General features: G+C 46.0%; 1 protein-coding gene across 1 annotated transcript in view; it reads left to right on the top strand.

The window, feature by feature from the left end:
* The first annotated feature begins 4,884 nt into the window (after positions 1 to 4,884).
* Positions 4,885 to 23,942, top strand: part of LOC121287263 (lipoprotein lipase-like) — a 32,843-nt gene continuing 13,785 nt past the window's right edge. Inside the window, 7 exon segments of the mRNA XM_041204975.1 lie at positions 4,885 to 5,049; positions 15,892 to 16,079; positions 16,280 to 16,459; positions 16,562 to 16,673; positions 17,033 to 17,266; positions 21,614 to 21,625; positions 22,161 to 22,391. Of these exon segments, the coding sequence (XP_041060909.1) occupies positions 4,953 to 5,049; positions 15,892 to 16,079; positions 16,280 to 16,459; positions 16,562 to 16,673; positions 17,033 to 17,266; positions 21,614 to 21,625; positions 22,161 to 22,391 (1,054 nt within the window). The 5' untranslated portion in view covers positions 4,885 to 4,952.

Raw genomic sequence — 23,942 nt, 5'->3', positions numbered from 1 at the left:
AAAACAGAAAATGCTGGAAAAACTCAACATATCTAACAGCATCTGTGAAGAGAAATTCAGAATTAATGTTTCAAGTCTGTACGACTAAAGGGCTAAAGAGAAGTAAAAATGTGATGAAAGTTATACTGTTTAAGATGGGTGGAACAGGTGAAGCTGGAGAGAAGACCAGCGATTGTTGGAGGCAAAGGAGGGATAACCAAAGATGTCATGAACAAAAGGACAAAGGAGTGTTAATGATAGTGATACTGGCTAAAGGAGGTGCTGATGGTGGCATTAAGGTAAGAAAGCAGAATGTGGTAATAGCAGGACAAGGGTGAGCACTCTGGAAAGAGCAACATGAACAAGTGACAGATGGCCCTAGTTGGGGTGGGGTGGGGGGAGGTGGGCAAAAAGATTTAAAATAGGATAAAAGATGGGGATAAAACAATGAATAAAAATGAAAATAAATAAAAATAAAAATAAGTGGATAAAAATACAAATAAAAAATAAAAAAATAAAAATGAACATTCAAAAAAAGTGATTAAAAAAGGGGTGAGGATGGAGGAGAAAGTTAATGATCTGAAATTGTTGAACGCAATGGTAAGTCCAGAAGGCTGTAAAGTGCCTAGTCGGGAGATGAGGTGCTGTTCCTCCAATTCAGATTGAGCTTCACTGGAACATTGCAGCAGGCCAATGACAGACATGTGGGCATGAGAGCAGGGTAGTGTGTTGAAATGGCAAGTGACAGGGAGGTCTGGGTCATGCTTGTGGACAGACCGAAGATGTTCCACAAAGCAGTTACCCAGTCTGCGTTTGGTAGAGGTGACTGCATTGGGAGCAGCGGATGCAGTAGAACCATAGAAAAGTTACAGCACAGAAGGAGGCCATTTGGCCCATCTTGTCCATGCCAACACGAGGACACCCTGGTGCCCTTTCTAATCCCACCATCCTGCAACCAGCCAATAGCCCTGTAGCTTATAGCACTTTAGGTGCAGATCCAGGTACTTTTTAAAAGAGTTTAAAGTTTCTGCCTCTATCACCAACTTGGGCAGTGAATTCCAGACACCCACTACCCTCTGTGCAAAAAAGTTCTTCCTCATGTCCCCCCTACATCTTCTGCCACTTATCTTGAATCTATGTCCCCTGGTAGACTAAATTGAAGGAGGTACAAGTGAAGCGCTGCTTCACCTGATAGGATTGTTTGGGCCCTTGGATGGTGAGGAGGGGGGAACTAAAGCCGCAGGTGTTGCACCTTCTATGATTGCATGGGAAGATGACTTGGGAAGGGGGATGCAGTGTTGGGGGGTGATGGAGAAGTGGTGTCCTGGAGGGAACGATTCCTATGGAATGCTGATGGGGGTGATAAGGGGAAGATGTGTTTGGTGGTGGCATCATGCTGGAGTTGGTGGAAATGGCGGAGGATGATTCTTTGAATGCAGAAGTTAGTAGGGTGTAAAGTGAGGACAAAAGGGACTCTATCATGGTTGTGAGAGGGAGGGGAAGGTGTGAGGGCAGAGGTGCAGGAGATGGGTCGGACATGGCTGACGGCCCTATCAACCACAGTGGGTGGGAAACCTTGGTTAAGGAGGAAGGAAGACATGTCAGAAGCACTGTTTAGGAAAGTGGCATCATCAGAATAGATGCAATGGAGGCAAAGGAACTGAGAGAATGGAATTACAGGAAGCGGGGTGTGAGGAGCTGTAGTCGAGGTAGCTGTGGGAGTCGGTGGGCTTGTAATGAATATTGGTGGATGGTCTATCACCAGAAATTGAGTCAGAGAGATCAAGGGAGGGAAGGGAAGTGTCAGAGATGGACCTTGTGAAAGTGATGGAGGGGTGGAAATTGGAAGCAAAATTGATACATTTTTCCAGGTCCAGATGAGAGCATGAAACAGCACTGAAGCAGTCATTGATGTAACGAGAAAAGTGTTGTGGGAGGGAGTCTGAGTAGGACTGGAACAAGGAATGTTGCACACACCCCATAAAGAGACAGGCATAACTGGGGCCAATGCAGGTACCCATAGCCCACCTTTTATTTGGAGGAAGTGAGAGGAGTTTAAGGAGAAATTGTTCAGTGTGAGAACAAGTTCAGGCAGATGGAGGAGAGTGGGGGTGGATGGGAATTGTTCGGGCCTCTGTTCGAGGAAGAAGCGGAGGACCCTCAAACCATCTTGGTGGGGGATGGAGGTGTAGAGGGATTGGGCATCATGGTGAAGAGGAGGCGGTTAGGGCCAGGGAACTGGAAATTGTTATGATGTAGGGCATCAGAGGAATCATGGATGTAGGTGGGAAGTGACTGGACAAGAGGAGAGAGAATGGAGTCAAGATAGGAAGAAGTGAGTTCCATGGGGCAGGAACAGGCTGACATGATCGATCTACTGGGACAGTCCTGTTTGTGGATTTTGGGGAGGAGGTAGAAACGGGCCGTCCGAGGTTGGGAGACTGTGAGGTTGGAAACTGTGGAAAGAAGATCTCCAGAGGAGATGAGGTCAGTAACAGTCCTGGAGACAATGGCTTGATGTTTGGTAGTGGGGTCATGATCCAGGGGGAGTAGAAGGAAGTGTCTGAGAGCTGGCGCTCAGCATCTGCGACATAAAGGTCAGTGCACCAGACAGCAACAGCACCACCCTTGTCAGCGGGTTTGATAACAAAGTCAGTGTTGGACCTGAGAGAACAGAGTGCAGCAAGATCAGAAAGAGACAGGTTACAGTGGGTGAGAGAAGCGGAGAAACTGAGACAGCAAATGTCACACCAACAGTTCTCAATGAAAAGATCAAGGGCAGGTAAGAGGCCAGCGGGAGGGCTCCAGGTGGAGGGAGAATATTGGAGGTGGGTGAAAGGATCCTCCCCAAAGAAGTGAGCATGGAGATGAAGGTGGCAGAAGAAGAGTTCAGCATCATGCCGAGCCTGAAATTCATTGAGGTGAGGGTGAAAGGGTATGAAACTGAGTCCTTTGCTGAGCATTCAGCATCAGAGAGGGGAAGGTCAGAGGGTATGGTGAATACACAGGTTTGTGGGAATAGGTATGAGTTTGTGGGAGTGGGTATGAGGTGGTGGGAGTGGGGATGAGATTGTGGGAATAGGTATGAATTTGTGGGAGTGGATATGAGGTAGTGGGAGTGGGTATGAGGTGGTGGGAGTGGGTATGAGTTTGTAGGAGTGGGTATGAGGTTGTGGGAGTGGGTATGAGTTTGTGTGAATGGGTATGAGTTTGTGGGAGTGGGTATGAGGTGGTGGGAGTGGGTATGAGGTTAAGGGAGTGGGTATGAGGTGGGGGGAGTAGGTATGAGGTGGTGGGAGTGGGTATGAGGTCATTGGAGTGGGTTTGAGGTTGTGGGAGTGGGAATGATGTTGTGAGAGTGTGGATGAGGTTGTGAGAGTAGCTATGAGGTTGTGAGAGTGGGTTTGAGATTGTGAGAGTGGGTACGAGGTTGTGGGAGTGGGTCTGAGGTTGTGAGAGTGAATATGAGGCTGTGGAAGTGTGTATGAGGTTGTGGGAGTGGGTTTGAAGTTGTGAGTGGGTATGAGGTGGTGGGAGTAGATATGAGGTGGTGGGAATGGGTATGAGGTTGTGAGTAGGTATGAGGTTGTGGGAATGGGTATGAGTTTGTGGGAGTGGGTATGAGTTTGTGGGAATGGGTATGAGGTGGTGGGAGTGGATATGAGGTGGTGGGAGTGGATATGAAGTTGTGGGAGTGGGTATGAGGTGGTGGGAGTGGATATGAGGTTGTGGGAGTGGATATGAGGTGGTGGGAGTGGTTATGAGTTTGTGGGAGTGGGTATGGGGTTGTGGGAGTGGGTATGAGGTTGTGGGAGTAGGTATGATGTTGTGGGAGTGGATATGAGGTGGTGGGAGTGGTTATGAGTTTGTGGGAGTGGGTATGAGGTTGTGGAACTGGATATGAGGTTGTGAGAGTGGGTATGAGGTGATGGGAGGGGGTATGAGGCTATAGGAGTGGGTTTGATGTCATGGGAGTGGGTTTGAGGTTGTGAGAGTGGATATGAGGTTGTGAGAGTAGTTATGAGGTTGTGAGAGTGGGTTTGAGGTTGTGAGATTGGGTATGAGGTTGTGGGAGTGGGTATGAGGTGGTGGGAGTGGGTATGAGATTCTGGGAATGGGTATGAGGTGGTGGGAGTGGTCATGAGTTTGTGGGAGTGGGTTTGAGGTTGTCGAAGTGGGTATGAGGTTGTGGGAGTGGGTTTGAGGTTGTGAGCGTGGATATGAGGTTGTGGGAGTGGGTTTGAGGTTGTCGGAATGGGTATGAGGTTGTGGGAGTGGGTTTGAGATTGTCGGAGTGGGTATGAGGTTGTGGGAGTGGGTTTGAGGTTGTGAGAGTGGATATGAGGTTGTGAGAGTAGTTATGAGGTTGTGAGAGTGGTTTTGAGGTTGTGAGATTGGGTATGAGGTTGTGGGAGTGGGTATGAGGTGGTGGGAGTGGGTATGAGATTCTGGGAATGGGTATGAGGTGGTGGGAGTGGTCATGAGTTTGTGGGAGTGGGTTTGAGGTTGTCGAAGTGGGTATGAGATTGTGGGAGTGGGTTTGAGGTTGTGAGCGTGGACATGAGGTTGTGGGAGTGGGTTTGAGGTTGTCGGAATGGGTATGAGGTTGTGGGCGTGGGTTTGAGATTGTCGGAGTGGGTATGAGTTTGTGGGAGTGGGTTTGAGGTTGTGAGAGTGGATATGAGGTTGTGGGAATGGAAATGAGGTGGTGGGAGTGGGTATGAGTTCAGACTGAAAGTTGTTGCTGGCTGCTGAAATGGACTGAAAGTTTGCAGTTGCCGAGAGACGAGCCCTTGTCTCGGCCAATCAGACTGTGCTGGAGTTATTTAAAGTGTGAATGTGTTGAGTTTCTTTCAGTGCCTACTGGAGGTTCGGTCCCACACAGCAGTTCAGAGACACTGCACATTCTGGGCCAGATAGAAAGTACAGTCTTCCCGCAGCAGAGTTTCCATCTGGGCCATTGCTTTCTCACCATGGGACACCGGCTTTTTCAGGCTCGCGTTCCCCTACTCCTCGGTTTCACCATCTTACAAGTATTTGTCCAGAAAGTGAGGGCAGGCAACGCGACAGGTGAGTGAGGACTGAACGAAAGAGAGATAGTGGGAAAAGAGTAAGAGAGAGAGAGAGAAAGAATGCAAACATGATAAAGGGTGAAGACGGTGAGGGAGAGGGATGAAAGAGAAAGAAAGGGTTTAAGAGTGGGTTAAAGAGAAAGTGGTGAAAGAGAAATAGAGGATGATATAAAGAGTGATGGGATTGATTGGATTTTAAAATGATGATAACTGATTTTAAAATGATGATAACTGATTAAACTAATATTCTAAGGACACAGACTTTTCTAAACTCCATCAGTTTCCATTGTGAAGCTCTTAGGAGTTCATTGTGAAGAGCTGGTCTACATCGTCAGTTTTAATTCCAATTATTGAAGTTTTTTTTACTTGAATGTTTTGAGTTTTTATTGCTCCCGGACCCCCTGTCTCTGGCCAGCAAAGCAGAGAGTGAGAACTCGAGTCTTGACACTAATCCTGAAGATCTGAATATAGGGAAATGTGCCTGAGGACAGGGAGGCCTGTGTAACTGTAATGCATGACTGCCGAACACAGAGTGCCAGGGATGTTAACTTCGGAATGTAAGATTTCTGAGAATGAGATTTTGTTAACAGCTTATTACTTATGTAGGGTAAGTCACAAGGACTGACCGTGTATCGCCCAGGAATTTCAATCTACCGTCAGTCACATTTATTAATGAACAGCAGTCCCCTTAGAGGGAGCAGCAGCCTCCTTTAAGGTGCAGGATTATTCCCGTTCCACCGACTATTAGGGACAGTGTGGGTCTCCCAGTCTCTCTCTTTCCCTGTATTCTGGACAGCCGAGCCCACTGCAGTGTGAGACCCACCAAAGTGCAGCCTACAGAATTCCGCATTTAGCTGACCTTCATTGGCCCTCCACACGCCCTCCCCCATGCCTTCACAAGCAAGCCTGATCCCAATTCCGCTTGATTCTTTGAGGGATTTGTTTAATGGTTCTTAGAGGGACCCAGCAGCCAGCAGCAAAGTTTGCAAGCTTTCCCACCACGCTGTAAACTCGTGACTAAACCATCACTTCTAAGGCGATGATTTAATGTCATTTGATCACTGCATGTCTATAATATCGTCATGGTAATGAAATTATTTCCAGGAGCCCTGATACCCCACACCCCTTCCCCAGAAATAGCACTTTTTAATAGTCTAACTGCAAAGCTAACTGAGCAGAGAAGCAGATGTTACCCTGCGGACTATCTGAGAACGTCAGTGTTTTAAGAACTTGTGTATTTAATAAACATGAATGCAATTTATTTTCCTTCATCTTGTGCCCATTTCCAAAATATCGTGTATGTTGTGGGAGAGAGAATGTGAGAGAATCGACGGTTGTATCTGTATATCCATGTGTGTATCTGCAGATGTCTGCTCTGCATGTATCATGTGTGACTGTGTGTGTTTCTGTGTCCCTGTTTGTGTACCTGTGTGTCCACATGTGTTTCTAGGTCTGTCCCATGTGTGCATCCTCTGTCCACACACCCATCCATGTGAGTAGCATGTCTATGTATGAATGTGAGTGTGTGCATGCAGGGCTATGATGGTACTCACGCTCCTGTAAAGGTCCTTGGTACATTTCACAATATTAAGGGCACTATATAGATGCATGTTCCTGTCATGGTATGGGGTATTGCAGAGAAACCCATGCTCCCAGGTGAAAGGGAACAGTTAGACTGTGACCCTGATTCACGTGAGCGGCAGTAATGCCTCATCTCTGAATGTGATCAGACGCAAAGTGTGCCGATGGCGTGATTGCTGGTTGGCACTGGTGATTCCAGTTAGTGTGGCGCAGGGTCAATGACTGAGCGGAATGTAGTGACTGGCAGTTCATTGTTCATACAGTTTAGATGGAATGCTACACACCAACTCTTAAAGGGACAGGCTCTTGATGACCGGTATGATGAAAGCAAGAGGTTTAGGTGTGGTTAACTGTTGTGTTTTAAAAAGTGTGGGGAGGTGAATATTTTGGCATTTATTTTGGAGTTTGTGACTTTTTATTCAAATGTTATTTAAAGTTTGGCAGGTACAATGGAATCGCAGGGACGCCTTGATGTTCTTCATTGTCCCCTCTAACGTGTGTGAGTGTGATAGGGGGACGGAGCCTGTGGGATATTGCAAGGGCACTGTGAGATGGGGATGTGTGCGAAGGTTGTGTGACATTATCTGGCAGAATGTGGCAAGGGGGAAGGATTGAGTGCCTGCAAGATATTACCATGCCACTGTCACCTAATCTTCTGGTTGTCTAAATGTTAAATGAATCAATACAGTACATATAATTGTTAACCTTTCCATGAAGGTTGAAGGAACAAGACTCACACAGCTAACCTAGTGTTACTGTGGGGCCAGTTCGAAACTTCACATTGAGGATACCCTCCACCGTGTTGTGTGGCACCAATGCTGTTTTTTTTTCATTCATGTGATGTGGGCATTGCTGGCCAGGCCAGCACTTATTGCCCATCCCTAATTGCCCTTAAGGAATTTCACCATCTGCTATGGCAGGACTTGAACCCGGGTCCCCAGAGCATTACTCTGGGTCTCTGGATTACTAGTCCAGCAACAATACCACTGACTTCACATGAGGCGCTCGAATGAAAACTTCTTCAAAAGCCATACCTTTACCAATGAACCACTCGCTTCACAGACTGATCACCTTGGCTTCACTTACCCACCAACATCCTCTATCAAGCATGATTCATAGCTTCATCTCACACACGTAACTGCCACAATCCTCACATTCCCATCTCTCAGCTTGCACACACTGTCAGCTATTGAACAATAGCAGGCACATTGCACCCGACACACTTCCCTCTCTATTAGAGGTCGAGGGGGTGTATGACCAGATGCAGCAACATCCATCCAGCAGGGGCAGTCATTGCTCCATACCCTCATCCCCATGGAAGAAACAGTGCTGACCATGTGACCACCTGGCCATTGAAGATGGCAGTATGTTCCTACCTAACTAACCTTCTCACATCTCACTTTCCCTCATCCCACAATGTCTTCTGACATAGAAGCTGCAGATGGTTAATTCACCTCGTACTCTCCCCTCTTCCCCCTCTGCAACCCCACCCTGTACCTTTCTTCTCTCAGATACCCAAGAACTGCTTATCTGTGATGTGGGAGCATGAAATCATAGAGTCATAGAGGTCTACAGCACAGAAAAAGGCCCTTCGACCCATCGAGTCTGCAGTGATCAAACAAGTTCCTGACTATTCTAATCCCATTTTCCAGCACTAGTTCCATAGCCTTGTGTGCAATGGCATCGCAAGTGCACATCTAGATACTTCTTAAATGTTATGAGGGTTTCTGCCTCTACACCCTTTCAGGCAGTGAGTTCCAGATTCCCACCACCCTCTGGGTGAAAAAATTCTTCCTCACATCCCCTCTAAACCTCCTGCCCTTTACCTTAAATCTATGCTCCCTGGTTATTGATCCCTCCACCAAGGGGAAAAGTTCCTTCCTGTCTACCCTGTCTATGCCCCTCATAATTTTATACACCTCAGTCATGTCCCCCCTCAATCTCCTCTGCTCCAGGGAAAATAACCCCAGTCTATTCAATCTGTCCTCATAATTAAAACTCTTCAGCCCAGGCAACATCCTGGTAAATCTCCTCTACACTCTAGTGCAATCACATCCTTCCTATAATGCGGATTCCAGAACTGCACGCAATATTCCAGCTGTGGCCTAACCAGCATTTTATACAGTTCCAGCATAACCTCCCTGCTCTTATATTCTATGCCTCGGCTAATAAAGGCAAGTATCCCATATGCCTTCATAACCACCTTACCTACCTGTCCCTCTACCTTAAGGGACCGGTGGACATGCACACCAAGGTCGCTCTGATCCTCGCTACTTCCAGGGTCCTACCATCATCGTGTATTCCCGTGCCTTGTTTGTCCTGCCCAAGTGCATCACCTCACGCTAATCTGGATTAAATTCCATTTGCCACTGATCAGCCCATCTGACCAGCTCGTCTATATCCTCCTGTAATCTAAGGTTATCCTCCTCACTGTTTACCACCCCACCAATTTTCATGTCATCTGCGAACTTACTGATCAACCTTCCTACATTCAAGTCTAAATTGCTTAAATATACCACAAACAGCAAGGGACTCAACACCGATCCCTGTGGAACCCCACTGGACACAGGCATCCAGTCACAAAAACACCCCTTGACCATCACCCTCTGCTTCCTGCCACTCAGCCAATTCTGGATCTAATTTGCCAAATTGCCTTGGATCCCATGGGCTCTTACCTTCGTTATCACTCTTCCATGCGGGACCTTATCAAAAGCCTTGCTGAAGTCCATGTAGACTACGTCAAATGCATTGCCCTCATGTACACACCTGGTTACCTCTTTGAAAAATTCAATCAAATTGGTCAGAAATGACCTCCCCTTAACAAAACCATGCTGACTGTCCTTGATTAACATCCATCTCTCCAAGTGTAGATTAATTCTGCCCAAGAGTTGCACAGCATTGATGATGATGAAGAAACGCCATTGCTCACTCTCTCACTCGCAGTCGCCAGTTCCGATATGAACGCTATTGGTACTTTAGAGGACAACATTGAGGCACATCTGAACATGTTGAGTCACTGGGCACGAGTGGGCTGCAGCCAGGCCAGGAGGAAAGGGTCACCCAGGGAGCAGTTTGACGGAAAACGAGGTTGCACACTGATGAGGACTTTGATGGAGATACAGAAAAAGCCTGAAGAGAATGCAGAGTGTAATGCTTGGTGCATTGACAGGCCTAACGGAGAGGCTGTTGTCACTGTCAAGGAGTGTGGTGGAATGTGGCACCAGCTCGGCATAGGGGTTTTCCCCCCAGTTTGGAGAGCATTCTTTCCAATGCGGAAATCGTGGCTAACTCCATTACAACACTTTTGGATCTGACCATGATGCTGATGATTCAGTTTCCTTTACAGCACAAGCAGAACCCACCTAACATCTGCATACTGCAGTGGAAGCTCAGACTGATGTCAGAAAATTTCAGCTTGCTGCCCTGCAGGTTCAGATTGCTGTCATCACGGCTGTTGTTCTGAGGATGTGTCTTCTTTTTAAAGATAAAGATATAATTTTTAACGGCTTTTTTCTGGCTAGGTTTTAATAAATTATATTCCCATGAAGACAATAGAAAGACTGCCAGCCAGCCAAATATACAACTTGTATTCCGGCCCAAGTGGGATGAAAAGGAACAGACTCTCAACATTTCCATCCCCCCTACCCCACCCCACCCCACCCCTGGCAGGAAGCATGAAACACCCCCATCTCCTGTTGACTTTTACACTATTACTCTTTAAAAGTTTCTTGAGATGAGACATCAAAAATGTAATTACCTGTTCTACAACACAATGACTACAGCAGACATTGTATCTGAATTCCTCTAGACAATACAGAGGGCAAGGCTTTTCAAGAAATTTTACCAGGTCAGAGCAGAGAGTGGAAGGATATACTGAAAGGCTGCAAAGACTGTGTCTCAGATCTCCCTCTCTCTCTTCTCTCTCTCTCTCTCCCCCTTTTCTCTCTTCTTTTCTCTCTCTCTCTTCTCTCTTTTCTCTCTCCTTTTCTCTCTTCTCTTTCTCTCTCTCTTTAGGTCAATAAACTCATTCTTTGATTTAAACTCAGAAAACCTGTCCGACTAATTCTTTAAAATCTGAAAGTGTACATGGTGGGACACCTGTAGTGTTGGCAAAGTACGTCCTCTCTAAATTCACAACAATACCCAGACATGGAATGATGAATTAGGGGAGTCAATTTTTAGCCCTCCTCACATGGTAGTAACACTGTAGATACCAGTGTTCAAAGGGGCTTTTAGTGACAGGCTGTAAGTGTACTTCAGCAATCTGTCCTCCTACAGATTACCAGGATTGCTGAGGTTCCACCCTAGAGGAGAGGCAGTGGCTTCATGGAGCTCGGTCCTGCTTTCTCAGGATGACAGGATTCATCCTCCCACCACTGCCACTCCACCAGTGTCCCTGCTACCTCCCAGATGGCTCAGATTCCTACCACCCATGCCACTATGGTACAGTTCAAAGCTAGGCCCACGAAGGCCCAGAGTAGCTCAAGGTCATCCCGCGAGGCCAGCTGCAATCTGCCCCAGTGAAAGTCAGCAGCTGTGCAGCAGTCACTGGGGTAGAGCTGTGTAGGAGCACTAGGCCAGGAAAGGCACTTGGAAGACACACTCAGGGAATGCACAAGGGTGACAAACGTTAACTTTTATATGGAATATTGAATGGTTTGTTTGATAACATTGTTTGGAATGGTTGTTTTGTGGCGGTTTTTATTTCAGCGTTGTGACTGTGAAGTTCAGAATCAGACAGAAGAGAATGTGTTTGTGTGTAGAATGGCAATCTGGGTTTGTGTTCTGTGGAACCATATTGGAATGAAGTGACTGGAAAGGAGATGTGTTGGTGGCCTTCCCCCTTCCTCCTGTCCCCCTTCCTCCTGTCCCCCTTCCTCCTGTCCCCCTTCCTCCTGTCCCCCTTCCTCCTGTCCCCCTTCCTCCTGTCCCCCTTCCTCCTGTCCCCCTTCCTCCTGTCTCCCTACCTCCTGCTCCTCAGCTGTTTGTTGTATCCCTGTTGGCAAGAGCTGTGCCCCCATGATGGTGAGATTATGCAGACTGCAATGAATTGTAACCAACACTCTGGTTCGTACTGCAAGACTCTACCAGAATGTTCCAGGCTGTGGAACTGAGCTTGAGCATCCCAGTGGTCTCTTCCCTGATGTTCCCTGTGACAACATGCCTTTCATTATACATATGCTGTCAATGTGTGGCTGGGTTGTGTCATGGAGTCGTGAGCCAGGTGGTCAGCAGATGGCCCTTGTCCCAGCAGCCACCCTTTGGTTTGACATGAAGACTCAAACACTGAGGAAACAGTGGGCTGGCACTGAATAAAAGCATCATGACTGCTGCCAGGATAGCAGGCACTCGCCTGCCTGATGTGCTGAACATGGTCGCACTGTAACAATCCACCGAGGGACCAGTAACATTTTGTTTGAAGTTGATAAAATTTCAGATCCCAGGTATTTACTAAGAGAATAAAGCCACAAGATTCTATGGTTTAAAACAAACAGAAGAATTTTTAGTATATGGGATTCAACAAAGTAAACAGTCAATACTATCTACCTTACATTCTAATATCCAGAAGTGATAGGAGGTAAACATGAACTAACAATAAACTATGGTTGAACACACTGTAAACTGAACATTAAATGGCAGATACAACTGGGGCCGATTCCAGAAGTTTTCTCAGCAACCCACCTAGATGTCAATGACATCTCCTTCGAAGAGATAGCCTCTGATTTCCCTCAACAGCATTTTTAACTCAGCCAGGAAATCCTCTTGCCTCTTCTGAGTTTGTCAGGCAACAGGACTCCAGCTTAAATTGCCCCAACGTCTGCTCACCTCCCATCACCTCCCAGCCCATCAATCACTTTGCCCGAGACTGTGACCCACAGAGTTGGCTGGGCTGCACACCAGCATCTAACCACCTGCACAATTACAGCTACCTAGCTGTACTGAGCAGGCAACCACTGCTCACCACGGGTTTCTCTTTGCTCCAGCTGCCAGATTCATGGAGCTGACGACTGCTCCTGGGCTTCCGAGCCCCAACTCCTCAGCAGCACCAAGCTAGTGATAGCACCTCAGCTGCTGCCCCTTCAGCTAACCTTATCACATGGGTTTGTTTTTCAAGCCCAAAACCCCGGGTGCCACGGTGGGCCTTTCATGCCAGAAACCAATCAGGTGGGTTTGTTTATCACGCCACACAGCATGGAGGCATTCTGCCAACCTGTCTCCCCTTCAGGCCGTGCTTCACAAAGTAGTTCACTGCTCCCATTAAGCACATCCTGTATTGCAGTCAGGGCACCATCCCAGTTACTTAACTAGAATCACTTTGTTTCCTGGCAGCTGAACAAACTTCTTCAATTGCTCCATTGTAGGCAGTCGACAAAGGGAATGCAGAAACCAAGATGTTCAGCCTGTCCCTCCGCCGCACTCTGTAATTGCGCTAGAGCCCCAGGCATGTTTTTAATTATCTATCTCATCTTTTGTGCATGAAAGTTGGTTCTCTACACTGATCAGCTTTTCCTTAGAAGATTCTGGTTCCTTATGTAGTCTTTGACATTCTTGCATCTTTGATGCTAACTTTTCTTGTCACTGGGCTAGTCATTTTTCTGCTGCAGCCTGCCCAGCCTTATGTGCTTGGGCTCTACTTACTACATAATTGGGGAACAGCCCAGGATGTTCCTCTTGCAAAATCTCTCACCTCAACTGGTCTTTTGAAACTCTGAAAGGCTAATACTTTCAAACCTGCCAAATCATGACCCTATATAAAATATCCATACAATAGGTAACCAAGGGACAATTCCCCACAGTGACATATACATTTACTAAGTTACTTCATAAATCAACTTTGTACAAAGGAAAGGGTTCATAAATCCCATGAATACCCCATTAATAATTTTTCTTTCATAAAACCAGATGGAAAACAAATTGTTTCATTGGCCACCATCAATGATTGAATTGCTCCAGTGGCTCTCAAAATGTTAATTTGTTTACTTGTTTTGTTGGAGGAGTAAGAGATTACTTCTCCCTTAGAGACAAAACTTTATAACCTTCAGTAACCTGAATTCATCTGTATCCAGGGAAAAGTCCCCTTGCCCCTCCTGAATCTAATCCCCATTCTTGTAGATTCTAAAGAAACACTTTGGACTTGTACCGTAGCTACTTGTTCCTTCCACCCATTTCATTTACTGATAAGTCTTTTCCGAAGACTCTTTAAGTGTTCCTATATTACTGCCACTGGTTTACCATCCAGCTTCCAACAATTTACATTTACATACCCCATCTTCCTACTTTGCAGAATTCCAGCCCTCAACCAAAATGGCGTCCATCATGGGCTGCATTGTAATTGTTTGTGCGCAGCTCGGACACCATGTGTTTGCACCCAGTATCTGTTGTTCTGAAACCTTGGGTACTACGGCCCTGAATCTTGTAACACTGTACCCCAGAACTAGCTGCACCACAACCAAGCTGTTCCAGCACAGCTACAACATGGGTGTCACCTGACAATTGCTCAGGTCTGTCCTGCCTACAAAACACAGGACAAATCAAATCAGGCAAATTGAGGGTAGGCTGAATGGACAACAATCATCAGCAAAATGATGGAAAGTAGCATTGACAGTTACACACCAACAACCTGCCAAGGCTCACTAATGCTCAGTTTGGATTCTGCCAGGGCCGCTTGGCTCCAGACCTCACAACAACTTTGCTCCAATATGGACAAAAGAGCTGAATTCCAGAGGTGTGGTGAGAGTGACTGGCCTTGACATCAAAGCAGCATTTGACAGAGTGTAGCATCAAGGAGCCCTATCAAAACCAGAGTCAATGTGACAGGGTTGGGGCGAAGGTGACGGGGAAGGCATTGTAGTGGGGGTGGGGGTGAATCTCTCTACTGGCTGTCATACCTAACCCAAAGGAAGATGGTTGTGGTTGTTGGAAGCCAATCATTTCAATCATTTCAACACCACTGCAGGAATTCCACGAGGCAGTGCCCTAGGCCCAACCATCTTCAGCTGCTTCATCAATGAGCTTCCCCCACATAATAAGGTCAGAAGTGGGAATGTTCATTGATTATTGCATATTGCTTATTTGCAATTTGCAATTCCTCAGACAATTGAGCATTCCCCTTCCAGATGCAGCAAGATTTGGACAACATCCAGACTTGGGATGATAAATGGCAAGAAGCATTCATGCCACACATGTTTCAGGTAATGACCATCTCCAACAACATCTACTCATGACATTCAATGGCATTAACATTGCTGAATCCTGCATCATTAACATTCTGAGGGTCACCATTGACTCAACAGGACCAGCCAAGTAAATACCATGGATACTACAACAGGTTAGAGGCAGAATATTCTGCAGTGAGTAGTTCATCTTACCTCAGTTTGGCACTCCGCCTACCAATTAAATCAGCCAGCCCCTCTACACAGTGATCTTCAGCAGCAACTCTTAAACATGTGACCTTCGCCATCTAAAAGGATAAGGGCAAAAAAATGTATGGGAACACTATCACTTCCAAATTGCACTCCTAACACACTAACCCCACTTCATCATCATTGCTGGGTCAAAGTCTTTGACCTCTCTATCACATGACATTATGAGTGTACCTTCATTGCATGGACTGCACTGATTCAAGATGGACCACGACCCACCACCCACCACCACATTTCTGAGGACAACTGGGGAGAAACATTATGGGAAAACCAGCTAAAGTGAATTGGCAGCAACACCACCCAAAATTATTGCATCCTCACTGAGTTCGTATTATCATGCAGTAAACCATGTTACAGTTCAATAGAAAGAGGTCTTTTCTGAAGGTGCAGTATACGAAGGTACTGGCTTTCTGTGATATGAGCTGTTCAACAATTTCTGTGAGTCACATCCAACTTAAACTGAACCTGCTGATTGGACAGTAGAGGGAGGGATTCCCAGAGTTATGACAACATTGATTCCATGAGGAATATGTTGAAGAAGACTAGCAGGGTTTTGTTCCTTTTCTAATGTTTGGGAAATGAACTAGAGAGCAAACTTCATGAAGGAGTTGAGTTGACTATTGCCTCCAGCCTGATAGACGATCAGTCTACATCCATGTGACTTGAAGGAGTGCTGTCAGGAATAATGTGTCTGTTCATTTAGCCGTTCAATCACAACCCATATATGTTCCTTGACCTCTGCCATCCTTGCTAGTGTGTTGGATGCCTGCTTGCTCCAAGCTCTTCCAAGTATCAGCAAACATTTAGCTAAACTATCCCTCTGCCTGTTTCTCCAGATAGTGTCTCTGAACACCACAGCAATGATGTTGAAAATCTGAACTCCATTAAGACTAGGTTCTCACTGCGCCGAGTGTCAAAACCAGATGAAGACCTGTGTTATATAATCCCTGGGCAAGTGGACTCTCTGAGCAAATGCTGCTTCAACACCACCACCAAGACTTTCCTAATCATCCACGGCTGGAGTGTGAGTGCTTTAAATTGATTATACCCAGCATGATGCGCATATAAAAGCTGAGGCCTCAAGTGGGGGTGCAGGTGTTAGGCCCTGATGCAGAAACTCTGCATGGCAGAGGCTGTGACCCACACTAAGGTGCTCTTAATGTTACTGAAGCTGCTCAGGAATTTGTTAAGGGTGGGACTAACTACTTGTTTGTACATTTTCAGGTGAGTGGAATGTTTGAGAGCTGGATTGAGAAATTAGTAATCGCTCTGTACCACACAGAGCCTGATGCTAATGTCCTTGTTGTGGACTGGCTCGATCGGGCCCACCAGCATTACCCAATAGCAGCCAAGAATACCATGTTGGTTGGTCAAGACATTGCCAAACTCATTGATTGGCTGGAGGTGAGGAGGTTCAAACATCAACTGCTGCCAGAGACACATTTAATTATTTTGTAACATGATTTCCGTTTAAATCAATGGCATCTGTTTTTATGGTCCTCATAGAAACAAGAAAAAAACCCACTTAACAAGATGCACCTGATTGGATACAGCCTCGGAGCTCATGTGGCTGGCTTTGCAGGGAGTCACACAGCTAATAAGATTGGCCGGATTACAGGTAGTGCATTGAGAATGTTTCTGATTGGCTGATTGTATCCTTGACAAATTCAAGGTGGATGGTGTGTTTGTGCCCTGTGATTATCTGGATGGCACAATGCCAGCCTTTAGTGAGAGGCATAAAGCGGAGGCAGATGCTCCCCTACTCTATGAAAATGGTCTGAAAACCCTTACACCCCCTGCCCCACTGACCCTTGCAAAGCCTGGGCAATGCTGATGTCAATGCCTGTGTTCATCTTGGGATAACACATTGCACAACAGGAAAGCTGTGGACACTGTGAAAAGAATGTTAAAACGAGGTAACCACATTTTGGAGAAAAAGTATATTATTAAAATCCAGTTTTCCAATCCTCATTTTAGGGCTGGACCCAGCTGGACCAGTGTTTGAAGGAACCCATGCTCATGGCCGGCTTTCTTCTGATGATGCCACTTTTGTCGATGTTCTCCACACTTTCACCAGGGAATCTCTGGGAATTAGCATTGGGATTCGGCAGCCAATTGGACATGTTGACATTTACCCAAATGGCGGCAGCTTCCAGCCTGGCTGTGACCTACAGAAGGCTGTGAACAACATTGCCACGTTTGGCATCTTTGGTAAGAGGAGGAACTGGGTGGAACAGTGACTGAGTAGTTTCCATTCTGGAACATGAGTTTAGATCCAACCCTGAACGAAGGATGGAGGTAGAGAGATTGTTACTAGAATAGTACTGGGATAAGCGACTTCAATCACATGGAGAGACTGGAGTAGCTGGGGTTGTTGTCAATAGAGCACTGCAGGAATTCACCAAGGCTCCTTCGATAGCACCTTTCAAACCCATGATCTCAACCACCTAGGAGGACAAGGGCAGCAAATACATGGGAACACCACCACCTGCAAGTTCCCCTCCAAGCCACTCACCATCCTGACCTGGAACTATATCACCGTTCCTTCACTGTCGCTGGGTTAAAATCCTGGAACTCCCTCTCTAACAGCACTGTAGGTGTACCCACACCACATGGAATGCAGCGGTTCAAGAAGGCAGCTCACCACCACCTTCTCGAGGGCAATTAGGGATCAGCAATAAATACTGGCCTAGCCAGCGAAGCCCACATCCTATGAAAGGATGAAAATTGAGAGAAGTTAAGAGATTTAATAGAGCTGTTTAAAGCTATGAATGGTTTTGATGGAGTAAGGAGAAGCAGTTTCCATTGCCAGGAGTCTGGATAGTCAGAAAAATGCAAAATACTGCGGATGCTGGAAATCTGAAACAAAAACAAAAATACTTGGAAAAACTCAGCAGATCTGAGAGAGTCTGCAGAGAGGAACACAGTTGATGTTTTGAGTCGGTATGACTTGAAACGTCAGAGAACACAGGTTTAAGATAATTGGCAAAAGAATTAGAGATGAGATGAGAATTTTTACACAACGAGTCGTTGTGACCTAGACTGCACTACCTGGGAAATAGATTGTGTAGGACCTTTCAAAATGGAATTGGATAAATTGAAAAGAATTGTGAGACTTGGGGATCAGGGGAGTGGGACAAATTGGATAGCTCTTTCACACTGGGCTGAATGGCCTTTGGCTATTCTGTATGATCCTACAAATGTCTCCCCACTGTAGGCAAAGGGGTTTGGAACAATTGCTATCCAGGTCTAGAGGATGTATGTTCATAAGGTAAATTTATCACTAACTTGTTAAGTCTCAATGCAAATGATGTTCCTGCTGGTGTAGTCAGGAACCCTGTACTGACATAAAGATTCAGCCCGATGGTAGGGGGGGGGGGGGGGGCGCGGGGGACGTTATTCTGTAATGATTCTGTAATTCATCTTTATGCTGACAATTAATTGCAGGAAACAGTACAAAATAAATTCTTTTGCTTTAGCTCAGTAGTGACATCACAATTCACAGTCTGTCACATTTTGGGGTTTTTAAACTTTATCGTCAGAGAATGATTTGGAACGAAGTTATTTTTAAGTGTTGTGTTTTAAAACACAGATTTAGCATAGTTTTAAAAGTGACAGGTTGAAGCTACTTGGAGAAAGTGTGTAATTGTTGCTGAGTCAGACACAGAGATAAGTATTAAAGCCAGGCGAGCCAGCTTGTGAAACGACAACTGCTCAAAATCTACAAAGAGCAGAGTTGAGAGGCAGGATGGCCCCTATTCTGAGCGTAGCAAAAGTCAGATAATTTGAAATGATTCCTGAAAGGGGCGGGATTGAGGGAGGTAGCGAGTTTTATTGACAGACCCTCGATTGAATCACTAAATGGAGCTGCAGCCAGAGGGAGAGATCACGCACTTTCCTTTGAATACTCAGAATATAAGGGCAAGGAATGGACACATGGGCAGTCAGTCAGCTTGATCTGGGGAGGAAGCCGGTGTCTAGCAAGAGGAAACTCACCCAATCATCTGAAACTCCGGGCCAGTGAGGAACAGGAAAGTTTAATTAGCCTTGAACCTCAAAAGGGCAAGAACATGTTGGTGGATTCTGCAGATGAAGTTCAGTGCAGAGAAGTGTGAGGTGATTCATACTGGCAGTAAGAATATGGAGAGACAGTGTAAACTAAAGGGAGAAACACTAAATGAAGTGCAGGAACAGAGGGCCCTCTGTGTATATGTACATAAGTCATTGAAGGTGGCAGGGCATGTTGAGAGAGCAGTTAATAAAGCCTATGGCTTAGGCTTTATTAATAGGAGCATTGAGTACAAGAGTAAGGAAGTCATGTTGAACATATATAAGATACTAGTTAGGCCTTATCTGGAGTATTGCGTCCAGTTCTGGACACCATACTTGAGGAAGGATGTGAAGGATTTGGACAGAGTACAAAGGAGATTCACAGGAATGATTCCAGGGATAAAGAGCTGTAGCTATGAGGATAGATTGGAGAGGTTGAGTCTGTTTTTATTGGAGAAAAAAAGGCTGAGAGGAGACTTGGTAGAGGTATTCAAGATCACGAGGGGTATGGACAGGGCAAATAATGAGAAACTGTTCACTTAAGAATTAGAGGACACAGATTCAAAATAATGGGGAAAAGGAGTAGAAGTGATGTGAGAATTTTTTTTTAACCCAGAGGATGGTTGGAGTCTAGAATGAACTTCCTGTGAGGGTGGAGGAAGCAGGCTCAATCGAGGTATTCAGAAGGGAATTGGATGGCTACCTCAAAAAAAAGAATGTGCAAGGTTACAGGAATAAGGCGGGTGAGTGGCATTAGGTGGAATGCTCTTTCAGAGAGCCAGTGCACACTCGATGGGCCGAATGACCACCTTCTGCACTGTAAAGATTCTATGAGCTAGCTAATAAGATTATTGAGCTGTGTAGTTACTGTATCTCCTGGAACAGGAAGTCAGCACCCATGCACAGTTTTGCTGGTGTTCTTATTTTGCATCCATTGACTGTTGAATGCTTGCTGTCCCCTCTTGCTGCTCCACTCATTGTCCTCCTTTCTGCCCCATTTGCTGCTTTGCTCACCACTGTACACAAGACCTGAAGGCTTCAATAAACAAAACTTGAACCTTCAATGTATGTCTAAGTTTTACAATGAGCATTACAATGAGTTCAATTCCTTTGTTCTTTGATGCAGGCAGCTACCTGCGGGGTCACTGACAGTGACATCACATGTACTGCGATGATATTTGCAGATGCAGTGGCAGCAAATGCCACCATGCTTAGTTCAGTCATGGTGAAATTTTATTGTTATTTTTACCCTACAACTTCAATAGAGGAGCTGAAATTTTCGTACCTGACCTCGTCTCACTAAACTGATTCTCACCTCACCTTGAGAATGATTTTTTGATTTTTTTTTATTCTTTCACAGGATGTGGGCATCATTGTCTAGAACAGTGTTTATTGCCCATTGCAAGTTGCCCTTGAGAAGGTGGTGGTGAGCTGCCTTCTTGAACCACTGCAGTCCACGTGGTGTATGTACACCCACAGTGCTGTTAGGGAGGGAGTTCCAGGATTTTGACCCAGTGACAGTGAAGGAACGGTGATATATTTCCAAGTCAGGATGGTGAGTGACTTGAAGGGAAAGTTCCAGGTGGTGATGTTCCCATGTATTTGCTGCCCTTGATATTCAATGGCATTACCATCGCTGAATCCCCCACTATCAACATCCTGGGGTTAACCGTTGCTGCCCTTGCCCTTCTAGATGGTAGCGGTCGTGAGTTTGGAAGGTGCTGTCCAAGGAGCCTTGGAGAATTCCTGCAGTCCATCTTATAGATGGTGCACACTGCGCCACTGTGTGTCAGTGGTGGAGTGAGTGAATATTGATGGTGGTGGATGGGGTGCCAATCAATTGGGCTGCTTGGTCCTGGATGGTGTCGAGCTTCTTGAGTGTTGTGGGAACTGCACCCATCCAGACCAGTGGAGAGAATTCAATCGCACTCTTGACTTGTGCCTTGTAGATGGTGGACACTTAGGGGAGTCAAGAGGTGAGTTACTCGCTGCAGAATTCCCAGCTCCTGACCTGCTCTTGTAGCCACAGTATTTATTTGGCTAGTCCAGTTCAGTTTCTGGTCAATGGTTAACCCCAGGATGTTGATAGTGGGGGATTCAGCGATGGTAATGCCATTGAACATCAAGGAGAGATGGTTGGATTCTTTCTTGTTGGAGATGGTCTTTGCCTAGCACTTGTGTGGTGCAGATATCAGTTGTCTGACCAGACCTGGATATTGTCCAGGTCTTGCTGCATTTGGACATGAACTGCTTCAGTATCTGAGGTGTCGCGAATGGTGCTGAACATTGTGCAATCATCAGCGAACATACCCACATCTGACCTACTGATGGAAGGAAAGCATTGATGAAGATGGTTGGGCCTAGGACACAACCCTGAGGAACTCCTGCAGTGATGTCCTGGAGCTGAGATGACTGACCTCCAACAACCACAACCATCTTCTTTCGTGCTAGGTATGACTCCAGCCAGTGAAGAGTTTTCCCCCTGATTCCCATTGACTCCAATTTTAGATATTGAGCAATGTGGGGATACTGAGCACATAGAAACTTAGTCACTTATGGGATTGCTGTACCTGAGAGATTATCTGTAACAGACCAAAAAAACTCATTAAAAGATTCAAATAAATTTGAATACGAGTATCTACCTCTGCTCTGGTATGCTATTCAATGATGGAGACCGGAGTGCATTCTTAGCCAAAAGGGACATTAGTCTTCAACTCATGATGGTTAATAGACTTACGTGGGAGTCACTATCACCTATCTTTTATGAAGTTGGATGCAAATTAATCTGTATTGTGACATTGAGGGAGCGAGAATGTCCATTTATGTAGCACCTTTTCTACTCATATTACAAGGGAGTTTCATAGTCCTGCTATGACACTAACACAAAGAGAGCAGTAGGGGTTAACATGTATAATAAAGCAGATGGCCCAGACCACTTAAGGGAACTGCTGATACAACATCTGAGCTGATTCCTGTCACAGACTGGAATCTGTAAGCCCATGTGTAAGCAAGATTTATTCAACAAGTGCCTCTCTTCCCAAAGCATTTTCAGAAGCTGTGAAGTGCGAACATGAACGCTCGATCCACTTATTCATCGATTCCCTGTTGTACATGGACCAGCCATGCAAGGCGTACCGGTGTAACAACCACAGATCCTTTGAGAAAGGGATGTGTCTGAGCTGCCGCAAGAATCGCTGCAACACTCTGGGCTACAACGTCAAATGGGTCCACAGCAAGAGAAACAACAGGATGTACCTGAAGACCAGGGCCAACATGCCCTTCCGAGGTAGGCCAGAGCTGATGTCTTTCCGAATTTTAACTGCGAGCGGGATCTAGGAGGGGAATGTACTATCTGCCTTTGGGAGACCTGGGTGATCTTGTCTCTTGGGTCAGCGGCCTGACTGAAATGTGCTACAAGTTTCCACAAGGGATGAGTGGGAAGAAAAAGCTCATGCAGCGTAAGGTAAGTCACAGGGTTGGGTACTGAGAAGGTCTTACAGGAGGGTAGGGGATATACCAGTGCGGGGGGGGATGTCTAAACTTTCCTGGTGCAGCCCTGCTCATCATTCCTGCAGTTCCTGATCTGACAAGGAAAGCAAACACAACTGAGCTGTTTGGGCCTCTTCTGGGCAGAATTTTGCCCTTGATGGGAAAGCGGGCCCCACCCCCAACTTGCCGACGGAAAAATTCTGGCCTCTAGTCCTGATAATCTTCCTGCAGCTTTTCCTGTTCGGACAGAGTTAAATTCAAGTCCAGGGCCCAACCGGTGTAATTAAAGGAAGATCTGCCTGTTTCTGCCAGGTGCCTTGATGCCTGTTCAGCAGAGCAGGTTAAAGTTGGGATTGGCATAAACTGGCTGAGACCTGTAGCATTTTAACTGGCCTCACACCCGGTTTCTGACAGACAAGGAGGGTTAAAATCATGTGGGTGCCAAATTCGACAGCCTTTAGGGTATTGTTCTCCTCCTCTGAGCAAGCAGGATTAGGGGAAGATTTAATCGAGGGGAGATTTAATCAAAGTGTTCAATCTCATGAAGGAATTTGCTGATGTTAATACGGAGAAGCTGTTTCCTGTAGCAGGAGAGTCATTAACCAGGGGACAGAGATTTACAGTAATTGACCAAAGAATCAAAATGTGCTGTCTGAAAGGGCAGGTTCAATAATTACTTTCAAAAGGGAATTGGGTAAATATTTGAAGAGGAGAAACCTGCAGAGGTATGGGGAAAAGCAGGGGAGAGTTGGATTAGTTAGATAGTTCTTTCAACAATGGGCTGAATGGCCTGATTCTGTGCTGGATGATTCTATAGATGGAATCTGCAATGGGAGGCTTGTTAATAAAAAGTCTTGCAAGAAGTTCCTTTATTAGAATGAGGTTTAGTCATCAAAGCAGGGAGTTAAAACATTACAGAAGCAACAAATGGGATTGTTAATGAATCGTTTATTGTGGTTGTGTTCCTACCTGAGTCATTAAAAGCACTCAGTGAATCAGTACAAATATGATCCAAATTCCACGACAGTTAAATATTTGAGGAGATGCATTCCTTGCCTGGGCCGCTGTCAGTGTGATGTGGATACATTAGCAGCAGGTTGTAATCACCAGTCCTGTGCCAGCTTTCCCCGCTGTGCTTTGATCTGCCCTCTGCTAACACTAATGCTTCATGGAAGGTTCTAGCAGATGAATGACAGGGTCAGTTCCCATGGAGGTGAAGGCTGAGCGGGTGTAAGTTTCACTGCAGTGATACAAGCTAGTCACATTCTGAGGATGTTACGTAGCAACATGCGAATTAGAATCAGGAGTAGGCCACACGGCCCCTCGAACCTGCTCTGCCATTCAATAA

Source organism: Carcharodon carcharias, chromosome 14 (assembly GCF_017639515.1).
Source record: "Carcharodon carcharias isolate sCarCar2 chromosome 14, sCarCar2.pri, whole genome shotgun sequence".
In the NCBI taxonomy this organism is placed as follows: Eukaryota; Metazoa; Chordata; class Chondrichthyes; order Lamniformes; family Lamnidae; genus Carcharodon; species Carcharodon carcharias.
The sequence above is the reverse complement of the archived record's forward strand: the minus strand, read 5'-3'. Positions and strand labels throughout refer to the sequence as shown.